The 23435-nt window shown below is 33.1% G+C and overlaps 2 protein-coding genes across 2 annotated transcripts in view; both read right to left on the reverse strand.

Annotated features, from left to right (window-relative positions):
- LOC113001184 (transcription factor MYB102-like) overlaps positions 1-9904 on the reverse strand; it is an 11936-nt gene extending 2032 nt beyond the window's left edge. The window contains exons 1-3 of the mRNA XM_041013665.1: positions 9786-9904; positions 9292-9436; positions 6-595 (exon numbers count right to left, since the gene is read on the reverse strand). Coding sequence (XP_040869599.1) covers positions 6-595; positions 9292-9436; positions 9786-9904 — 854 coding nt within the window. The remainder of the gene's footprint in view (positions 1-5; positions 596-9291; positions 9437-9785) is intronic.
- A 909-nt stretch (positions 9905-10813) lies between these two features.
- Positions 10814-14546, reverse strand: LOC121174388 (transcription factor MYB74-like). The gene is made up of 5 exons (XM_041013666.1): positions 14403-14546; positions 14182-14279; positions 12119-12210; positions 11316-11451; positions 10814-10970 (listed from the first exon to the last, which is right to left on the reverse strand). The coding sequence occupies exons 1-5, from the start codon at positions 14544-14546 to the stop codon at positions 10814-10816; spliced, it is 627 nt and encodes a 208-aa protein (XP_040869600.1).
- Between the last annotated feature and the right edge of the window lie 8889 nt (positions 14547-23435).

Below are 23435 nucleotides of genomic sequence, written 5' to 3' on the forward strand. Positions count from 1 at the left end.
GTCGCGGAAGATGATGAATCAAAGTACTAATTGGGCTAGAAGATGAGGGTGTGGACGATAACAGTGAACTTAAATTGAAATTTGGCGCCCCCTCGTTGTTGTTACACAAATTCAGATTTTCCAAGAGATTATTGTTGTATATAGAGTTGATCTTGGGAGAAGAGAAACATTGCATAGCTGATGATGATTGGGCCATTGTTGGTAGATCAGATATGTGACATTCACTATTATAGTGCCACAAATTTGGTAGTGTGTTTTGGTGGCTAAAAGGGGTAGCAATTGGAATGATGTCATTCTCTAATTTAGTTTTCATAACTTGGGATTCCATATTCAATGGATTGAAATTAGACTTAGCAATATGGTTTTCTTGAAGTGAGACATGGGGTTGGTTTGGTTGGAAGGCTTGTATAGAATCAAGTTGCATTTGAGAACATTGGGGTTGATTTTGCAATAAAGTATCACTAAGTTGGTTATTATTCAATACATCAGCGTTGTAATTTCTGTTTTGACATGATAGCAGGGTAGTGAGCAAACTTAGCACATGGCTTGGGTTTCTCACTGATCTTCCAATTCCAGAAAGAGAAGGGTAGTGGAATTGAGTGTTGGTAAATATTTGTGTTTTAATTTAAAATTTATAAATATATATTAATTCCATCTTATAAAATAAAATATTTATTTTAGATTTTCTTAAGATTTTGTTTTAATGAGTCAAACTAGTTTGTTAGATTTGTTTTGACAACTGTAGGTTAGTTTCCAACGGTCATATTTTGTTTGTTGCTTAAGGTGACCTGTGCCTATATATTCTCTTTCCTCATTTCTAAAAAGATGACAGAACTACAGTCTCATCTTTTTCTCCCAAAATTTTCTATGTCTTCTCTTATAAAATAATTTATTTCTTGAGAGTAAGAGCATTGGTGTTCATAAGGTTCGAGGATCCTTTCGCTGCACACGATCGGAACCAACGGGTTGTCGTATCTTGGAAGAGGAGCGCAATCAGAATTTCTTACCCGTGCAGTGGGGCGTTTTCTCTCTAAGGATAGCGTTTACGCGCTTCAACCCAGGCTATATCTTTCTTCCCTTAATTTTTTTTCTTGTGCTTATTGTATGTTATAATGCATTATTCATGTGTTGTCAATTAAATTTATTTTGCTATTGTTATTTTGTTATTTAATTCAAGACTGTGCATCTTCTTCGTATTTATTTTCCTTCATTTTTGTTTTATTTTCTAACAGTCTTAGAGAGAAAAAATTTATTTTTTCACTTTCTCCTTGCATAGTCTTTTTTGTAGTAGCATCCTATTTTATCAAAATGTCCGCCATGGATATGATTAAGTCCCTTTCCAGTAAGCCTGAAAAATTTACGGGTGAAATTTTTTTCTGTTGGCAACAACAAATGAAATTTTGGCTTACTGAATTGGATTTATACTCTGTGATTTCTAAAAGAGAAATAAAAACTTCAACTTCCTCTACTGATATAGTTCAAATTGATGCAACCATTAAGCATGATGTTTCTAAGAAAGATATTTAATGTCATGGACGCATTTTAAGTGCTTTGGCTGATAACATATATAAGATTTTTTGCCATACCAAAACTTCTGTTGAGTTATGGGAAGCACTTGAATTGAAATATGGATCTGCTGAAAAAGGTTTAAGTCATTACTCTTGTGAAAAAATGATTGAGTTTCAAATGATTGATGGAAAATCTATTTCAGATCAGATCCATGAATTTGAAAACATTGTTTATGACATGAAATTGAAAGGAATCGTTTTGCCTGACATTATGCTTGTGGCTTTCATGATATCAAAATTGCCTCCTTCGTGGACTGATTTTGCTCGAAGCTTGAAACATAAACATGAAAGTTTTACCTTTGATGATTTGCTTGTCTGTCTCCGCATTGAGGATAAACATCGTTCATCTCAAAAACACTTGCAAAAATCTGATTCTCACTCTAAGGCCTATCTTGTTGAGAGCTCTAGCAAACCTTTCTCTAAGTCCTTCAAAAGGCATGGGTTTAACAAAAATAAATTTGGTAGAAAGCCTTCCTTTTCTAAAAATAAGAACAATGCTTTTAATAACAACAATAAGCCTAAGGATAAAAATTCGGGGAATGAAATTTTTTGCTTTGTTTGTGGGCGAGCTAATCATTTGGCTAAGAATTGTTTTCAACGTCATCGCCAGCCACGTCTTTCCCTAAACCGCAGGCTAATGTTGTTACCACAGTGCGCCTCTGATTCCCATCTGACATGTACCATGTCACTAGCCCGAGTTAAATTGTGTTTTTAACTCAAATGATTGGTTTATAGACTCCGGGGCTAATGTTCATGTGTGTGCTGATAAAAAATTGTTTTCTTTATATCAGGAATCAAGCACACGTGCTGTGAGCATGGGGAATGGGAGTATGGCACATGTGTTAGGAGAAGGTCAAGTGAAGCTAGAGCTATCTTCGGGAAACTTTATTGTTTTAGATGGTGTCTATCATATTTCTGATATTGGGAAAAATTTAATAAGTACTTCTTTGTTAGTCCAACAAGGGTACAAGGTTGTTTTTGAATCCAATAGAGTTGTTATTACGAGACATGGCAATTTTATTGGTAAAGGCTACATTTGTGATGGTTTGTTTAAGTTAAATCTTATGTCTCATTCTATTAATAAAATATCCAATATTTCTTCCTTTGTTGCAAGTGTTGAATGTTCTAATATGTGGCATGCTAGACTTGGACATGTGAATTTGAATTCTATCAAAAGAATGATATCTCTTAATCTTATTCCTAAGGCTTCCATTGATTTAAAACAAAAATGTGAAACATGTATTCAAGCAAAGCAACCTAGAAAGAGTTTTACTACATGTATTGAAAGAGAAACTAACTTGCTTGAATTGGTTCATAGTGATGTATGTGATAGTAATGATGTGTTAACACGTGGTGGTAAGAGATATTTTATTACTTTTATTGATGATTTCTCCAAATATTGTTATGTGTATTTAGTTAATCACAAAAGTGAATTGTTTGATAAGTTCAAAGTATATAAAACAGAAGTAGAAAATCAATTAGAAAGAAAAATTAAAATTTACGTTCCGATAGAGGTGGAGAATACACATCTTTAGACGTGTAATTTTTGTGAAATGCATGGTATTATTCATGAAGTGACACCTCCGTATGTCCTCAATCTAATGGTATTGCGGAAAGAAAGAATCGTACATTGCTTGATATGGTGAATGCTATGCTTGTAAGTTCTGGTTTACCAATAATATGTGGGGTGAAGCTTTGTATTCTGCATGTCATATTCTTAATAGAGTGCCTTATAAATTTTTTGAAAAAACCCTTATGAGCTATGGAGAAAAAGAGAACCAAACCTGAAATATCTTAAAGTGTGGGGTGTCTAGCAAAGGTAAACATCCATTAATAAGAAAAGGAAAATTGGACCAAAACTGTTGATTGTGTTTTGTTGGATACTCTATGCATAGTACTACTTATAGATTTTGGTAGTTAATTCAGAAGTGTCTGAAATTTCTAATGTACTATTATGGAATCTAGAGATGCTACTTTCTTTGAAATTTTTTCCTTTGAAAAATAAATTGTCTAAATCTGTTTGTGATACTTCTTGTTCTAATTTGTCTACTTGTAGTAATACTAATAAGGACATTGTGTTTGAACCTAGGAGGAGTAAAATTTTTGGTTCTGAATTTTGCTCTTTTTTCTTGAAGATGATCCTAAAACTTATGGTGAGGCCATGAGGTCTATTGATGCACCTTTTTGGAAAGAAGCTATTAATGATGAAATGAGTTCTCTTAAAAATAATAAAACTTGTTTCTTACTGATCTTCCCCTGTTGTAAAAGTATAGGTTGTAAGTGAGTTTTTCGAAAGAAATTAAGAACTGATGGATCTATAGAAAAATTTAAGGCAAGCTTGTTGTGATTGGTTGTAAACAAATAGAAGGTGTAGATTTCTTTATACATATTCTCTGTTTCTAAAGTTACTACATTAGGGTTTAATTGCACTTGCTTGTGTTTTTAATTTAGAAATTCATAAATGGATGTAAAAATTGCTTGTTAAATGGTGAATTAGAAGAAGAAATTTATATGAGCCAACTGAAGGCTTTGTGAACAGGGAAGAAAAGAAAGTTTGCAAATTGTTAAATCTTTATATGTTTGAAACAACTCCAAAGCAATGCACAAAAAGTTTGATCAAGTTGTTCTTTCATATGGTTTTCAAATCAATAATAGTGATAAATGTGTGTATGTGAAACAATTTGATGATATGGATGTGTCATTTTATGTTTGTATGTGATGACATATTGATATTTGGTAGTAATATGCATTCATAAATGATGTGAAGTCTTTCTTGTCTAGAAATTTTGATATGAAGGACCTTGTCCTGTAGATGTGATTTTGGGATTAAGCTTATAAAGAAAATGATGACATGGTTTTAACCCAATCACATTATGTTGAAAAGCTATTGAAGAAGTTTAATTATTTTGATGTGAAACTGTTTCTACTCCTTATGACTCATCCATTAAGTTAAAGAAAAATTTGGATAAAGGAATTTCTTCACATAAATATTCTCAAATTATCGGTTCTTTGTTGCATTTTACAAACTTCTCTAGGCCTGACATTGCATATGCAGTTGGTAGATTAGGAAGTATACTAATAATCCTGATCATTCTCATTGGATTGCATTAGAAAGAGTTTTAGATACTTAAAAGGAACCATCAATTATGGCATTCATTATACATGTTTTCCTGCAGTAATTGAGGGGTTTAGTGATGCAATTGGATTTCTGATTCTGATGAAACAAAATCAACAAGTGGTTATGTTTTTACTTTAGCTGGTGGTGCAGTATCATGGAAATCTGCTAAACAAACTATTATTTCACATTTTACGGAATGAAATTTTTTGCTTTGTTTGTGGGCGAGCTAATCATTTGGCTAAGAATTGTTTTCAACGTCATCGCCAGCCCACGTCTTTCCCTAAACCGCAGGCTAATGTTGTTACCACCAGTGCCGCCTCTGATTCCCCATCTGACATGTACCATGTCACTAGCCCCGAGTTAAATTGTGTTTTTAACTCAAATGATTGGTTTATAGACTCCGGGGCTAATGTTCATGTGTGTGCTGATAAAAAATTGTTTTCTTTATATCAGGAATCAAGCACACGTGCTGTGAGCATGGGGAATGGGAGTATGGCACATGTGTTAGGAGAAGGTCAAGTGAAGCTAGAGCTATCTTCGGGAAACTTTATTGTTTTAGATGGTGTCTATCATATTTCTGATATTGGGAAAAATTTAATAAGTACTTCTTTGTTAGTCCAACAAGGGTACAAGGTTGTTTTTGAATCCAATAGAGTTGTTATTACGAGACATGGCAATTTTATTGGTAAAGGCTACATTTGTGATGGTTTGTTTAAGTTAAATCTTATGTCTCATTCTATTAATAAAATATCCAATATTTCTTCTTTGTTGCAATGTTGAATGTTCTAATATGTGGCATGCTAGACTTGGACATGTGAATTTGAATTCTATCAAAAGAATGATATCTCTTAATCTTATTCCTAAGGCTTCCATTGATTTAAAACAAAAATGTGAAACATGTATTCAAGCAAAGCAACCTAGAAAGAGTTTTACTACATGTATTGAAAGAGAAACTAACTTGCTTGAATTGGTTCATAGTGATGTATGTGATAGTAATGATGTGTTAACACGTGGTGGTAAGAGATATTTTATTACTTTTATTGATGATTTCTCCAAATATTGTTATGTGTATTTAGTTAATCACAAAAGTGAATTGTTTGATAAGTTCAAAGTATATAAAACAGAAGTAGAAAATCAATTAGAAAGAAAAATTAAAATTTTACGTTCCGATAGAGGTGGAGAATACACATCTTTAGACGTGTAATTTTTGTGAAATGCATGGTATTATTCATGAAGTGACACCTCCGTATGTTCCTCAATCTAATGGTATTGCGGAAAGAAAGAATCGTACATTGCTTGATATGGTGAATGCTATGCTTGTAAGTTCTGGTTTACCAAGTAATATGTGGGGTGAAGCTTTTATTCTGCATGTCATATTCTTAATAGAGTGCCTTATAAAATTTTTGAAAAACCCTTATGAGCTATGGAGAAAAAGAGAACAAATCTGAAATATCTTAAAGTGTGGGGTGTCTAGCAAAGGTAAACATTCCCATTAATAAGAAAAGGAAAATTGGACCAAAAACTGTTGATTGTGTTTTGTTGGATACTCTATGCATAGTACTACTTATAGATTTTTGGTAGTTAATTCAGAAGTGTCTGAAATTTCTAATGGTACTATTATGGAATCTAGAGATGCTACTTTCTTTGAAAATATTTTTCCTTTGAAAAATAAATTGTCTAAATCTGTTTGTGATACTTCTTGTTCTAATTTGTCTACTTGTAGTAATACTAATAAGGACATTGTGTTTGAACCTAGGAGGAGTAAAAGATTAAATTTTGGTTCTGAATTTTGCTCTTTTTTGGTTGAAGATGATCCTAAAACTTATGGTGAGGCCATGAGGTCTATTGATGCACCTTTTTGGAAAGAAGCTATTAATGATGAAATGAGTTCTCTTAAAAATAATAAAACTTGGTTTCTTACTGATCTTCCCCCTGGTTGTAAAAGTATAGGTTGTAAGTGGTTTTTCGAAAGAAATTAAGAACTGATGGATCTATAGAAAAATTTAAGGCAAGACTTGTTGTGATTGGGTGTAAACAAATAGAAGGTGTAGATTTCTTTATACATATTCTCCTGTTTCTAAAGTTACTACATTAGGGTCTTAATTGCACTTGCTTGTGTTTTTAATTTAGAAATTCATCAAATGGATGTAAAAACTGCCTTTTTAAATGGTGAATTAGAAGAAGAAATTTATATGAGCCAACCTGAAGGCTTTGTAGAACGGGAAGGAAAAGAAAGTTTGCAAACTTGTTAAATCTTTATATGGTTTGAAACAAGCTCCAAAGCAATGGCACGAAAAATTTGATCAAGTTGTTCTTTCGTATGGTTTTCAAATCAATAATACTGATAAATGTGTGTATGTGAAACAATTTGATGATAATGGATGTGTCATTTTATGTTTGTATGTGGATGACATATTGATATTTGGTAGTAATATGCAATTCATAAATGATGTGAAGTCTTTCTTGTCTAGAAATTTTGATATGAAGGACCTTGGTCCTGTAGATGTGATTTTGGGTATTAAGCTTATAAAGAAAAATGATGGCATGATTTTAACCCAATCACACTATGTTGAAAAGCTTTGAAGAAGTTTAATTATTTTGATGTGAAACCTGTTTCTACTCCTTATGACTCATCCATCAAGCTAAAGAAAAATTTGAGTAAAGGAATTTCTTCACATAAATATTCTCAAATTATCGGTTCTTTGTTGCATTTACAAACTTCTCTAGGCCTGACATTGCATATGCAGTTGTAGATTGGAAGGTATACTAATAATCCTGATCATTCTCATTGGATTGCATTAGAAAGAGTTTTAGATACTTAAAGAACCATCAATTATGGCATTCTTATACATGTTTTCCTGCAGTAATTGAGGGTTTAGTGATGCAAATTGGATTTCTGATTCTGATGAAACAAAATCAACAAGTGGTTATGTTTTACTTTAGCTGGTGGTGCAGTATCATGGAAATCTGCTAAACAAACTATTATTTCACTTTACTATGGAAGCAGAAATTATTGCTTTAGATACTGCTACTAGTGAGGCTGAGTTTCTTAAAAATTTGTTATGTGATCTGCCATTGTTGAATAAGCCTATACCTCCAATTCCAATGCATTGTGATAGTCAAGTTGCTATATCTAAAGTTACTAGCAAAAAATTTAATGAAAAAAGAAGACACTTAAGAGTGAGACATAAGTCTATCAGAAATTTGATTTCTCATGGTGTCATTTCTCTTGACTTTGTCAGGTCAAAAATAATATTGCGGATCCGCTTACAAAAGGGTTGACGCGTCAACAAGTACTTGAGTCGTCGAGGGGAATGAGACTAAAGCCCATTATTTAGTTACAACAATGGACACCCGTCTCCGTGTGATTGGTGATCCCATGAATGGAGTTCAACGGGTAACAACGAAATTGTTTGTTGACTAAAGTACACCAAAATGAAATTTGCGGAGCTGTTCCGTTTCTCATTCCTATGACGAGGTGTATTATAAATTGTGGCAATATTAAGGTTGAGGTATTTATATATGTGTATTTTTGGTAAAAAAAATACCTCTTAATGAATCCGATGACAATTATTGTAGGGGTGAGGGTCACAACCACTCTTTGAGGATTCACCTAGTGAGTGTGGTGGTGGGGCCGCCACTGTGAGATATGGCTAATCTCTAAGTGACACTCACGAAACAAGATACAAGCGCAAGGCCGTGTAACGCGCTACCACTGATTAGAACCTAATTGAACGCCAATATTGTAGGGGTTGTGTACTAAAGTCCGGTTAAAGAATATGTAGTTCAAGACAATCAAGTCACTACATTTTTCTCGGATGGAAGTTCATAAACACTAGGTATAAGGCTCAAACCCGGAAGGTTCCTTATACCGAAATACAATATCACATGCTCTTTCTCTTATGTTTTATACAAATTATCTTTCAGAAAATATATTTTAAAATTTTAAATTATGTGGGGAATGTTGGTAAATATTTGTGTTTTAATTTAAAATTTATAAATATATATTAATTCCATTTTATAAAATAAAATATTTATTTTAGATTTTCTTAAGATTTTGTTTTAATGAGTCAACTAGTTTGTTAGATTTGTTTTGACAACTGTAGGTTAGTTTCCAACGGTCATATTTCCAACGGTCATATTTTGTTTGTTGCTTAAGGTGACCTGTGCCTATATATTCTCTTTCCTCATTTCTAAAAAGATGACAGAACTACAGTCTCATCTTTTTCTCCCAAAATTTTCTATGTCTTCTCTTATAAAAAATTTATTTCTTGAGAGTAAGAGCATTGGTGTTCATAAGGTTCGGGATCCTTTCGCTGCACACGATCGGAACCAACGGGTTATCATATCTTGGGAGAGGAGTGCAATCAGAATTTCTTACCCGTGCAGTGGGGGCATTTTCTCTCTAAGGATAGCGTTTACGCGCTTCAACCCAGGCTATATCTTTCTTCCCTAATTTTTTTTTCTTGTGCTTATTGTATGTTATAATGCATTATTCATGTGTTGTCAATTAAATTTATTTTGCTACTGTTATTTTGTTATTTAATTCAAGACTGTGCATTTTCTTCGTATTTATTTTCCTTCATTTTTGTTTTATTTTCTAACATTGGGGTGGTAAATTGCATAAAGATGTGTGTGAGTCATAGGATCAATCCCCATCTTCAATAGCTTTTTCTTGATGTGAGTGTTCCAATAATTCTTGATCTCATTATCTGTTCTTCCTGGCAAGTTAGCAGCAATTGTAGACCACCTGTGGATGCAGGACAAAATTTTCCAATTAGATAGCAATAATTAAATTGATGTGCTACAATGTGACAAGAAAATAATATTATTGTTTGTTATTGTACATATAATAATATATCATTGACTTTTTGCATAGTTGCCTAGCTACCATTCTCTAACTATAGTATGAATTTTAATGCATTTAAAGTCCATGCATTAGTTGGCGATTCTGTATATCATATATGCAAATTCAAAAGGGTACTCTTTTTAATGCATTTTTAAAGTAGTGTGAGAAATACCCATTTACCAACTAGAGAAAAAAAGAACTTAGAATACTAATTAAGCAAAATAATGCAGGACTTGAATTCATCACTTACTTTTTCCCAAAACACTGTGTAACTGAATGATGGCTTCTTCTTCTTCGAATGAGAATCTCCCTCTCTTTATATCGGGCCTCAAGTAGTTTGCCCAGCGAAGCCGGCAACTCTTTCCACATCTTTTTAGTCCTGTTATATGTTATATGAAAAACAAAGGTTTATGTCATGTGCATCTTTGAAAAAAAAAAATATTAATTAAGTGCATGAAATATAAAAACTATTCATTGATTCGTGCAAGTAAACAATCCTACATCTTACTTAAGATTCATAGCTTCTGACTTTCAAATATGGCATGATAAGACACGTTGAAAATGAGTTAAGAATTTTTATTTTTTGTGGTATAATCATAAAATATGTATTTGACATCTAATTAATCTTTCTTCCTCCGGATCAACTCGTTTTAAAGCAAAGTGATAATATCTCAAATTGGCACTTGGAGCTCAAGCTAAAATCGAAAATGAAACTCCAATTTGTTAAGGGTTCAAGAACAGAACCACTTATGTCAATGAACCTTTAGTTTTAATTAAGTGATGCACTAAAGTTGCTACTATTATTGTACTGAATCTCGTTAACTATCTAGAGTGATAAAGTACATTTTGTGCCTATATATTCTCTTTCCTCATTTCTAAAAAGATGACAGAACTACAGTCTCATCTTTTTCTCCCAAAATTTTCTATGTCTTCTCTTATAAAATAATTTATTTCTTGAGAGTAAGAGCATTGGTGTTCATAAGGTTCGGGGATCCTTTCGCTGCACACGATCGGAACCAACGGGTTATCATATCTTGGGAGAGGAGTGCAATCAGAATTTCTTACCCGTGCAGTGGGGGCATTTTCTCTCTAAGGATAGCGTTTACGCGCTTCAACCCAGGCTATATCTTTCTTCCCTTAATTTTTTTTTCTTGTGCTTATTGTATGTTATAATGCATTATTCATGTGTTGTCAATTAAATTTATTTTGCTACTGTTATTTTGTTATTTAATTCAAGACTGTGCATTTTCTTCGTATTTATTTTCCTTCATTTTTGTTTTATTTTCTAACATTGGGGTGGTAAATTGCATAAAGATGTGTGTGAGTCATAGGATCAATCCCCATCTTCAATAGCTTTTTCTTGATGTGAGTGTTCCAATAATTCTTGATCTCATTATCTGTTCTTCCTGGCAAGTTAGCAGCAATTGTAGACCACCTGTGGATGCAGGACAAAATTTTCCAATTAGATAGCAATAATTAAATTGATGTGCTACAATGTGACAAGAAAATAATATTATTGTTTGTTATTGTACATATAATAATATATCATTGACTTTTTGCATAGTTGCCTAGCTACCATTCTCTAACTATAGTATGAATTTTAATGCATTTAAAGTCCATGCATTAGTTGGCGATTCTGTATATCATATATGCAAATTCAAAAGGGTACTCTTTTTAATGCATTTTTAAAGTAGTGTGAGAAATACCCATTTACCAACTAGAGAAAAAAAGAACTTAGAATACTAATTAAGCAAAATAATGCAGGACTTGAATTCATCACTTACTTTTTCCCAAAACACTGTGTAACTGAATGATGGCTTCTTCTTCTTCGAATGAGAATCTCCCTCTCTTTATATCGGGCCTCAAGTAGTTTGCCCAGCGAAGCCGGCAACTCTTTCCACATCTTTTTAGTCCTGTTATATGTTATATGAAAAACAAAGGTTTATGTCATGTGCATCTTTGAAAAAAAAAAATATTAATTAAGTGCATGAAATATAAAAACTATTCATTGATTCGTGCAAGTAAACAATCCTACATCTTACTTAAGATTCATAGCTTCTGACTTTCAAATATGGCATGATAAGACACGTTGAAAATGAGTTAAGAATTTTTATTTTTTGTGGTATAATCATAAAATATGTATTTGACATCTAATTAATCTTTCTTCCTCCGGATCAACTCGTTTTAAAAGCAAAGTGATAATATCTCAAATTGGCACTTGGAGCTCAAGCTAAAATCGAAAATGAAACTCCAATTTGTTAAGGGTTCAAGAACAGAACCACTTATGTCAATGAACCTTTAGTTTTAATTAAGTGATGCACTAAAGTTGCTACTATTATTGTACTGAATCTCGTTAACTATCTAGAGTGATAAAGTACATTTTAAAGTAAGATCGGATTTCGATATGGTGAAGTACATGATTATTTGTTTTTATGCGTTTGAGTGGCATGAAAAGATAAAAAAAAAAAAAAAAAAAAAAACTTGTGAACAAACAAAAACAAAACTAAACCTTTTTATGATAAATAAAGTGGCTTGTGTTAGAGCCAGAAACAGATAGCTAGCACAAAGTATGCACTTACCTACATTTTTTGGGAAGGGTTCTCCATTTCCCTTGTCCATGTTTCTGAATGTAATGAATGAGTTTCTGATCTTCCTCTGGAGTCCATGCATGGACCCTTCTTCAGTCCATTCTTTTCACTAGAAGACTTTGCCATGATGAAGAACCAAGCTCACACAAAATATTAATTTCAAACACGTAATGCTTTTAAAGTTAGTTTGGGTCACAAAAAATCAGAGAGAGAAAAACACGGAAACAAAACAAAGGATTGTATAATTGCTAGCTAGCTGTAGGAAAATGAGGGAGAATGCGTATATAAATAGTATAGAGAGCTAAGTGGAAATCAATCTACCTAAGAAACATGTTCAAGTCAATGGGATTCGGTACCGTCCTTTCACTCCTATGTTCATTGCTTGCTTTACGTGTCTCAATGTGGGAAAAAGTTTATGAAGCTAGCATCCATTCAACCCGACACAGGATAAATTAAAGACTGATCCATTCATTCATTGCAAATAAGTTAAAGTTGAAATTAGAAAAATTATTTGTTGAATATATAATCGAGCTGAAATTTTTATATGCATGTTTGACCTTCTAATTTTTGTGAGTTCTTTTGTGTGCATGTGGGATAAGATCAAATGATACCGAATATTAAATTTTATAGCTTCTCTCAAATAAATTTTATCAAGTTGAAAGTTAAATAAAATAATATTATCGTGATGAGTATATAAAATATATTATACAATATGATTTATATATGTGTGTTATTGGAATTATTAATTAATAGATACACGATTTTTTTTAGATAGTTACATGCACATTAATTAATTTTTAATTTTAAATAATTATGTATGATATTATAAGGTCAAAATTTGTTAATTATATATATATATATATATATATATATATATATTCTTAAAATGAAAAAGTATTTTTATTATATATGCCCCGATCGACTCTCCCACAACACCCATACTCTTGCACACACACGTACATATATAATTTTACATTATTAAATATCTTTTGAACTAAAGAAAAAATTGAATATATAGAGCTTTGTATAACTTTAACTTATTGAACTTGAACAGACAGGTTAAAAACAAACTGAATACGAATTAAGAAAATGAGCTCACTTTCTTAATAAACCCTAAATTAAATGAACTAAGTTATTCTTGTCGTGTTGGGTTTGAATTTGACTTAAATCAATTAAATTCACGCATCCGTATTTTTCTGCCTATCATACACTAGCTATAGTTTGAGACACTCACCATAAATTAAACTTTACTAATGCTACTAATTAAATTACTATTATAGCCAAAATTACATATAACTGAGTTTTTCAATGATATTTTTATTAATACTTTAAAATTTACAAAAATATATTATTATTTTTTTTTATTCAGTTTCAAGTTACTTATAGTTACTGTAATTTGAAACCTTTTAATTAATATTTTCTCTGTAATTTGTCTAAAAGTTCCTATGCTGACAGTTGCATGCTGTATAAAAGTTCTTGCTGGCCACGTATTTGGACTTGATTCGGAAGCAATATCGTATAGCTTCACACTCCCTTTCGTGCATGCCAAATTCCATGGTTTCGGAATTCATAGTCAGAACATAGAAGAAAGTGAGAGGAAAACTGAAGGGTCTTTCTTTTTCGAGAAAGTGAAAAGAAAACAGAGAGAGAAATATGCTAAATGGGAAGGGTTTTGGGTTTTTATTTCTTTTCACAAGGAAAGTGAAGGGTCGTTTCTTTTTGGCTTAAATCAATTAACGGCCACTTCACCATGTAAATTTTGAAAATCATTTAAGAGTATAAGATGCATGTATTATATAAATTAACAGTATATATTAATTTTTATATCAACAAAATTTTCATTATTATAATATATCATATAATTAATTTGTATAATCTTGTGACATTTATGTTAACAATTTAAATTATTTTTTTAAAAAATTCAATATGGATCTTAATGATGGAACATACAAGTTTTTTATGAAACGAACATTTTCTTGCACAAAATTAAAGAACCAGTTTATACAAGCTAAGGCATCACAACACAGCCTCAAAAACTAAGAGCAAAACAAAACTCACAATGACATAATAGGGTTCTTGCACGAAAGCATAAAACTCATGCATCCAAACAAACTAGAAAGCGTAGAAGGCATGCACCGTTGAAAGACTGACGGTGACTGAACGCAAAATTTGCGAGAAAGAAACAGAAAGTTCGTTCGTGCAAGCATTTATTTATGATTCTTGATCATTACAGCTAATTAAGCGAAATGAAAGAGAAGGCATCGCCGATTTTCACTAACCATAGCGATTCTTGAAACCGCGTTCTTCCTATGCTGGCGATTGCATGGTGTTGTGTAAAAGTTCCTGGTGGATATGTATTCGGACTCGATTTGGAAGCCATATCGTATATCTTCACGCTCCCTTTCGTGCATGCCGAATTCCATGGTTTCGGAATTCATAGTCAAAACTCAGAAGAAAGTTAGAGGGAAACTGAAGGGTCGTTTCGTTCTCAAGAAAGTGAAAAGAAAACAGAGAGACAGAGTGAAATATGCTGAATGGGATGGCTTTTGGCTTTTTATTTCTTTTGACAGGGAAATTGAAGGGCCGTTTCTTTTTGGCTTAAATCAATTAAAGGCCACTTCGCAATGTAAATTTTGAAAATCATTCAAGAGTATAAGATGCATGGATTATATAAATTAACAGTATATATTAATTTTTATATTAACAAACTTTTCATTATTATAATATATCATATTATTAATTTGTATAATCTTATGACATTTATATCAACAATTTAAATTATTTTAAACAAAAATGCAATATGGATCTTAATGATGGATCAAACATGTTTTCTTATGAAAAGAACATTTTCTTGCACAAAATTAAAGAACCAGTTTATACATTTCAATACACATTTACATGGACAGAACCTTCACATTTTCTTGCACAAAATTAAAGAACCAGTTTATACAAGCTAAGGCATCACAACACAGCCTCAAAAACCAAGAGCAAAATGAAACTGACAATGACAGAATAGGATTCTTGCACGAAAGCCTAAAACGCATGCATCCAAACAGACTATAAAGCGTAGATGGCATGCACCGTTGAAAGACTGACGATGACTGAATGCAAAATTTGCGAGAAACAAACAGAAAGTTCGTTCGTGCAAGCATTTATTTATGATTCTTGATTATTACAGCTAATTAAGCGAAATGAAAGAGAAGGGATCCTCGATTTTCACTAACCATAGCGATTCTTGAAATCGCGTTCTTCCTATGCTGACAGTTGCATGGTGCTGTGTAAAAGTTCGTGGTGGCCATGTATTCGAACTCGATTTTGAAGCAATATCGTATAGCTTCACGCTCCCTTTTGTGCATGCCGAATTCCCTAGTTTCGGAATTCATAGTCTGAACTAAAAAGAAAGTGAGAGGGGAACTGAAGGGTCGTTTCTTTCTAAAGAAAGTGAAAAGAAAATAGAGAGAGAGAGAGAGAGTGAAATATGCTCATTGGGAAGGATTTTGGGTTTTTATTTCTTTTGACAGGGAAAGTGAAGGGTCGTTTCTTTTTGGCTTAAATCAATTAACGGCCACTTCACCATGTAAATTTTGAAAATCATTGAGTATAAGATGCATGTATTTTATAAATTAACAATATATATTAATTTTTATATCAACAAACTGTTGGAAGCGCCCACGTTCACGTTTCGTGCCCACGTTCACGTTCCAAGTCTTTTATTTTATATTATTTTATTATTTTGGAACATTTAGTTATTTTGAATCTGGTCCATTTTTCATCCACATTCAACCCATATATTTGCAAATATATTTGCAATCACCTTCAGTAACAAATCACCTACCCATCTTTTATCTCACATACTGATAACTTCCTATCTCATATTCTGATAACAAGTTGAGCTCTGTGATGGACAGACTCTATAAATAGGATGAGGTGCTCTCAGTTTTGTATCACCAAACCCACTTCTCTATTCAGAAAAAAATACACCATCTATTCAGAGTGAGTAAGGGTCTGGAAGAACAAAACTGTCTTTCAGGTTCGTGTGTGCGCCGCTTCGCGTTCAATTTGCAATGACTGGAGGCACGCTCGTAATATTTTTAATTTCCGCTGTTTGATCTGAATATGCTGTTTAAATTGATTTGCATGTTTAGATCAGTATATGTGTATTTTTACATTTGGTATCAGAGCCTATTTGTACCTCTGTCTTGCTTATTGGGTCGTTCCTATTATGCGGAGTTTATTTTCTGAGTATATGGGGTTATGTTTTAAGCCTCCTTAATTCAAAATAACATCAAAATTAGGAATGATATGAGTTTTCTAATTTTTCTATGATTTAAAACGTATTTTTGGGTGTCTAAAATGCATATAATGGTGTGGATTTTTCAAAATCGAGGTAATAATTTTTTTTTTTGTATGACTCCCTGCTGGAGGTTGAAGACGATGTTTTGTTTACTGTCTTGGAATTGTTAATCTACATTGTAAACTAACAATATTAAACAAAGCATGACTTGGTCTAGTGGTAGATGCAATATGTATATTACCTCTTTGTTCTGAGTTCAAATCTCATTGATAGTTTTTTGTTGCTTGTTTTCATTTTTAAGTAATTAAAAGGAACGCATAAATGAAATGAAAATGCTTTGGGCTGGTCTTGAACCCTTGCCTTGCAACATGAAAAGACTCCTTTTGCCGCTAAGCTATTGCGATTTAATTGTTTATTAGTTGCAGTTCATTTATATTTATAACTTCGGTTTAAAATTGTGTGTCTCTAAGTTATGCTGAACATGCAATATTATGTTAAATACTGATATGCGTTGGATTTGATCCTTTAAATTTTATTACATGTTGAATGGATATACGTACAATGTTATTTTGAATTGGTATACATGTAATTTTTATGATTCAATATTGAGCACATTTGCATTATTAAGTATGTTTATGTAAGGATTATTTTTGAATGTTAAGTGATTAATATAATTTTATTAAATTAGAGAATAGCCACAACATCTTTAATTGAGTAAAATTATATGCTAAATTTATAATCACATTAGAAATATTAATTGTGATTAATCATATGTAATGTGATGAAATCTACCCACAGGAATTTTGTTATATTTGTATGATTAATTAGGATAAAATATTAAATTATATTTCTTAACTTACCCACAGGAATTAAGGAAAAGAACATGATTTAATAGTTTTATCATAAAGTTGCATGATGAATCTAATTGAATAGGACTTTAGCCCACAGGCAAGTTTTGTGTCACTAGATTCATATATTGAGACATGATTTGTATTGGCAAAACATGCATTTGTTTAGTCTCAAATTTTCTTAATGAGCATGTGTGTTTGTTTGCAGTTTCACAATCTATGAATATTTCTTGTGACCTTCCCATTTTGAAAGGTGATAATTATAAGGTTTGGAAGGAAAGAGTTCTCCTTCATTTGGGCTGGATGGATATTGACTATGCTATAAGGAAGGATGAGCCACCGGCTATTACTGAAACTAGCGAACCTAATGCTGTTGATCTTTATGAAAAGTGGGAGAGATCTAATCGTCTCTCTGTTATGTTCATAAAAACCAACATATCCGCTAGTATCCAGGGTTCAGTTGACCAGCATGATAAGGTCAGAGATCTGTTGAAAGCCATTGATGAATAGTTTACGACCTCTGAGAAGTCGCTTGCTAGCACACTCATTATGCAATTCTCTTCCATTAAGCTTACTGGAACGAGGGGTGTGCGTGAACATATCATGCGCTTAAGGGACATAGTGGCTCAGTTTAAAACCCTGGAAGTTACCATGTCTGAATCCTTCCTAGTACATTTCATTTTGTGCACTCTACCTCAATAGTATACACCCTTCAAAATCTCCTACAACACACATAAGGATAAATGGTCTATTAATGAATTGATGACCATGTGTGTTCAAGAAGAGGAGAGATTGATAATGGAAGAGGGTGAGAAGGTAAATTTGACTACTTCCACTTCTGGAAAGGATAGGAAGAAGTCTGTAGGCACCGATAAAGGAAAGATTCCGACTCAACCAACAATTAAAAAGGAGTCAAAGTGTTTCTTCTGTAAAAAGAAAGGACACATGAAAAAGGACTGCCCCAAATTTAAAAGTTGGTTTGAGAAGAAAGGTACACCATTGACTTTCGTTTGTTATGAATCTAATATGATTAATGTGAATCATAATACATGGTGGATTGACTCTGGTTCTACAATACATGTTTCTAATACCTTGCAGGGTATGGAAAGCCTAAGGAAGCCAGTGGGAAGTGAGCAGTGCATCTACTCAGGGAGTAGGATGAGCTCGCATGTAGAGGCCATTGGAACGTGCGTCTTAGTTTTAAGTAGTGGCTTTAAATTACACTTGGAGAAAGTTTTTTATGTTCCTAGTTTTTGTAAAAACTTAATTTCTGTTTCTAAACTTGCACTTTTGGGATTTTATTTTAATTTTACAGACTTTGGTTTTAATTTACTAAATAAATCTGAAATTATTGGTTGTGGTCAATTGGTTGATGGTCTTTATTCGATTGAATTGAAAAACGACGCTACTTCTATGCACGTTTCTGTTGGGTTAAAACGATGTATTGTGAATGAAGAATCCGCTATGTTGTGGCACCGGAGATTAGGACATATATCTCTATTGAGAGAATCAAGCGATTAGTAAATGAATGAGTACTTAGTACTTTAGATTTCACTGATTTTGAGACTTGTGTAGATTGTATTAAGGGTAAGCAAACTAACAAGTCTAAAAAGGGTGCAAAAAGGAGTTCTAATTTATTAGAAATCATACATACAAACATATGTTGTCCAGACATGGATGCAAATAGTCCAAAATACTTCATAACCTTTATAGATGATTATTCACGATATATGTATCTCTACTTACTTCATTCTAAGAATGAAGCTTTAGATGCCTTTAAAATTTTTAAGGCTGAAGTTGAGAAACAATGTGGAAAACAAATTAAGATCGTGAGATCAGATAGAGGTGGGGAGTACTATGGTAGATACACAGAGGATGGACAAGCACCAGGTTCATTTGCGAAATTTCTTCAAGAACATGGGATTGTTGCCCAATACACTATGCCTGGTTCTCCGGATCAGAATGGTGTGGCAGAACGAAGAAATTGAACCTTATTAGACATGGTGAGAAGCATGAGGAGTAATGTAAAACTTCCTCAATTTTTGTGGATTGATGCTCTTAAGACGGCTGCGTATATATTAAACTGACTTCCAACCAAGGCTGTCTCAAAGACACCTTTTGAGTTATTCAAGGGTTGGAAACCAAGTTTGCGACATATACGCGTTTGGGGATGCCTGTCTGAAGTAAGAATTTATATTCCACAAGAGAAGAAACTAGACCCTAAGACTATTACTGGGTATTTCATTGGATATGCTGAAAGGTCTAAAGGGTATAGGTTCTATTATCCATCCCACAACACTAGGATTGTGGAATCAAGGAATGCAAAGTTTCTTGAAAATGACTTGATCAGTGGGAGTGATCAATTTCAGAACATTTCTTCTGAAAGGGATCACTATGAAGTTGAACCTTCTGGGACAAGTAATAGGTTGGTAGTCATTCCCACCCCTCAAGTTAAAATGGGTGTTAGACAACCAGTGATTGAAGTTCCATAAGCTGTTGAAAGTGATCATGTAGATCAAGTTGTTTGTGAGGAACAACATGATGATATTGAACAAACTGGTCAAGAACCAGTTGAACAAGTTCCTCAGCAAGATGACCAAACAACATTAAGAAGATCTACTAGAGTAAAAAAGACAGCAATTCCTAGTGATTATGTAGTGTACCTACAAGAATCAGACTACAACATTGGAGCCGAAAATGATCCTGAGACGTTTTCACAAGCCATGAGTTCTAAGGAATCAAATTTGTGGTATAATGCTATGAGGGATGAGATGGATTCTATGGCATCTAACCAAGTTTGGGATCTCGTTGAGTTGCCTGTTGATGTAAAAGCCATCGGATGTAGATGGGTCTTCAAAGCAAAGAAAGACTCAGAAGGCAACATTGAGAGACATAAGGCAAGACTTGTTGCTAAAGGATTCACTCAAAGAGAAGGAATCGATTACAGAGAGACCTTTTCCCCTGTATCTAAGAAAGACTCTCTTCGAGTAATTTTGGCATTAGTAGCTCATTTTGATCTTGAGCTGCATCAAATGGATGTGAAAACGGCGTTCCTGAATGGTGATCTAGAAGAAGAGGTTTACATGAAACAACCTGAGGGATTCTTATCTAGTGTTGGTGAGCACTTAGTCTGCAAGCTTAATAAGTCCATCTATGGATTGAAACAAGCCTCCCGCCAGTGGTATTTAAAATTTCATTAGGTCATTTCTTCATTTAGCTTTGAAGAGAATGTCATGGATCACTGTATATACCAGAAGGTCAGTGGGAGTAAGATTTGTTTCCTTGTATTATACGTAGATGATATTCTGTTTGCGACTAATGATAAGGGTATGCTATATGAGGTGAAACAATTTCTCTCAAAGAACTTTGATATGAAGGATATGGGAGAGGCATCTTATGTCATAGGCATAAAGATCCATAGAGAAAGATCTCGGGGCATTTTAGGCTTGTCTCAAGAAACCTATATCAACAAAGTTTTAGAGAGATTTAATATGAAAGATTGTTCACCAAGTGTAGCTCCCATTATGAAGGGTGACAAACTTGCTTTGAGTCAATGCCCCAAAAATGATTTTGAGTGGGAACACATGAAAAATATTCAATATGCTTCAGCAGTTGGAAGCCTTATGTATGCTCAAGTTTGCACTAGACTTGATATTGCATTCGCTGTTGGAGTCTTGGGAAGATATCAAAGTAATCCTGGTATTGACCACTGGAAAGCTGCAAAGAAAGTGATGAGATATCTTCAAGGAACAAAGGATTACATGCTCATGTACAGACAAACTGATTTTCTGGAAGTGATTGGCTACTCCGACTCAGACTTTGCTGGTTGCGTTGATTCACGAAGATCAACATCTGGTTATATTTTTATGTTAGCCAGTGGAGCTGTATCTTGGAGAAGTGCCAAACAAACCTTGACTGCTACTTCCACTATGAAGGCTGAGTTCGTTTCTTGTTTTGAGGCTACCTCGCATGGTGTATGGTTGAAGAGTTTCATATCTGGCCTTAGAGTTGTGGACTCTATTTCTAGGCCATTAAAGTTGTATTGTGACAACTTTGTTGCGGTGTTTATGGCTAAAAATAACAAAAGTGGAAGTCGAAGTAAGCACATTGACATTAAGTACTTAGCCATAAGAGAACGTGTTAAAGAAAAGAAAGTGGTCATTGAACACGTCAACACTGAGTTGATGATTGCTGATCCTTTAACTAAAGGCATGCCACCAAAGAATTTTAAGGATCATGTAGTACGAATGAGACTTGGTTCCATGATGTAATTTCATTATACGTACATTTGTTATTTTCAATGAAACTCTTATTCAGTTAGATATTTTCTCATATGATTTTGTGCACATATTTATTTATTTCGAGAAAAATCATTCAGTTTAGATATAGAATAAACATATGATTTATTCATTAAGTTGAGAGCTAGTGTTGAGAGACTTGATATATTGTGGTACATGGAAGATACTACTCATCATTAGAGGACCTATCGCCATGACTCATATATTATGTTTCTTATTACGGTTGATGTTGGGTTAAATGGACCAAGTGGGAGAATGTTGGAAACGCCCACGTTCATGTTCCAAGTCTTTTATTTTATTTTATTTTATTATTTTGGAACATTTAGTTATTTTGAATCTGGTCCATTTTCCATCCACATTCAACCCATATCTTTGCAAATATATTTGCAACCACCTTCAGTAACAAATCACGTGCCCATCTTTTATCTCACGTACTGATAACTTACTATCTCACGTTCTGATAACAAGTTGAGCTTTGTGATGAACAAACTCTATAAATAGGATGGGGTGCTCTCAGTTTTGTATCTCCAAACCCACTTCTCTATTCAGAAAAAAATACACCATCTATTCAGAGTGAGTAAGGGTCTGGAAGAACAAAACTGTCTTTCAGGTTCGTGTGTGCGCCGCTTCGCGTTCAATTTGCAATGGCTGGAGGTACGCTCGTAATATTTTTAATTTCTGCTGTTTGATCTGAATATGCTGTTTAAATTGATTTGCATGTTTAGATCAGTATATGTATATTTTTACACAAACTTTTCATTATTATAATATATCATATTATTAATTTGTATAATCTTGTAACATTTATATTAACAATTTAAATTATTTTAAACAAAAATTGCAATATGGATCTTAATGATGGACAAGTTTTCTTAGGAAACGAACATTTTCTTGCACAAAATTAAAGAACCAGTTTGTACAAGCTAAGGCATGACAACACAACCTAAAAAACAAAGAGCAAAACAAAACTCACAAAAAGTTCGTTCGTGCAAGCATTTATTTATGATTCTTGATTATTACAGCTAATTAAGCGAAATGAAAGAGAAGGTATCGTCGATTTTCACTAACCATAGCGATTCTTGAAACCGCGTTCTTCCTATGCTGACGGTTGCATGGTGCTGGGTATAAGTTCTTGGTGGCCATGTATTTGGACTCGATTTGGAAGCAATATCGTATAGCTTCACGCTCCCTTTCGTGCATGCCGAATTCCATGGTTTTGGAATTCAAAGTTAGAACTCAAAAGAAAGTGAGAGGGAAACTGAAGGGTCGTGTCTTTCTCAAGAAAGTGAAATGAAAATAGAGAGAGAGAGAGAGTGAAATATGCTGAATGGGAAGAGTTTTGGGTTTTTATTTCATTATTATAGTATATCATATTATTAATTTGTATAATCTTGTGACATTTATAGTAACAATTTAAATTATTTTAAACAAAAATTGCAATATGGATCTTAATGATGGAACAAACAAGTTTTCTTATGAAACGAACATTTTCTTGCACAAAATTAAAGAACCAGTCTGTACAAGCTAAGGCATCACAACAGAGCGTAAAAAACAAAGAGCAAAACGAAACTCATAGGGCAACAACTATTTAACTTTCACTCCGTACATGTAAAATTACATACAATAAATACATTCCTTTTTCTTCTTATATACACATAGATACGTGCACTAGATATTCAAAAATATTAATACATCTCTTTTAATTACTTCTGGTCATGCGTTAATTTGAAAGTCATGAGCATCGGAACCCTCCAATTTTAATATGCAAGTTTTCTAGCTCAAGGAGTATCGGAGATATAAAAAAAATATTGATATTTTTTTCATTTTCATTAAATATACAAGTTAGATATCTTAATTTTTCCTATATATTTT

Source organism: Glycine max, assembly GCF_000004515.6.
Source record: "Glycine max cultivar Williams 82 chromosome 3 unlocalized genomic scaffold, Glycine_max_v4.0 Gm03_scaffold_27, whole genome shotgun sequence".
NCBI classification, from domain to species: Eukaryota; Viridiplantae; Streptophyta; class Magnoliopsida; order Fabales; family Fabaceae; genus Glycine; species Glycine max.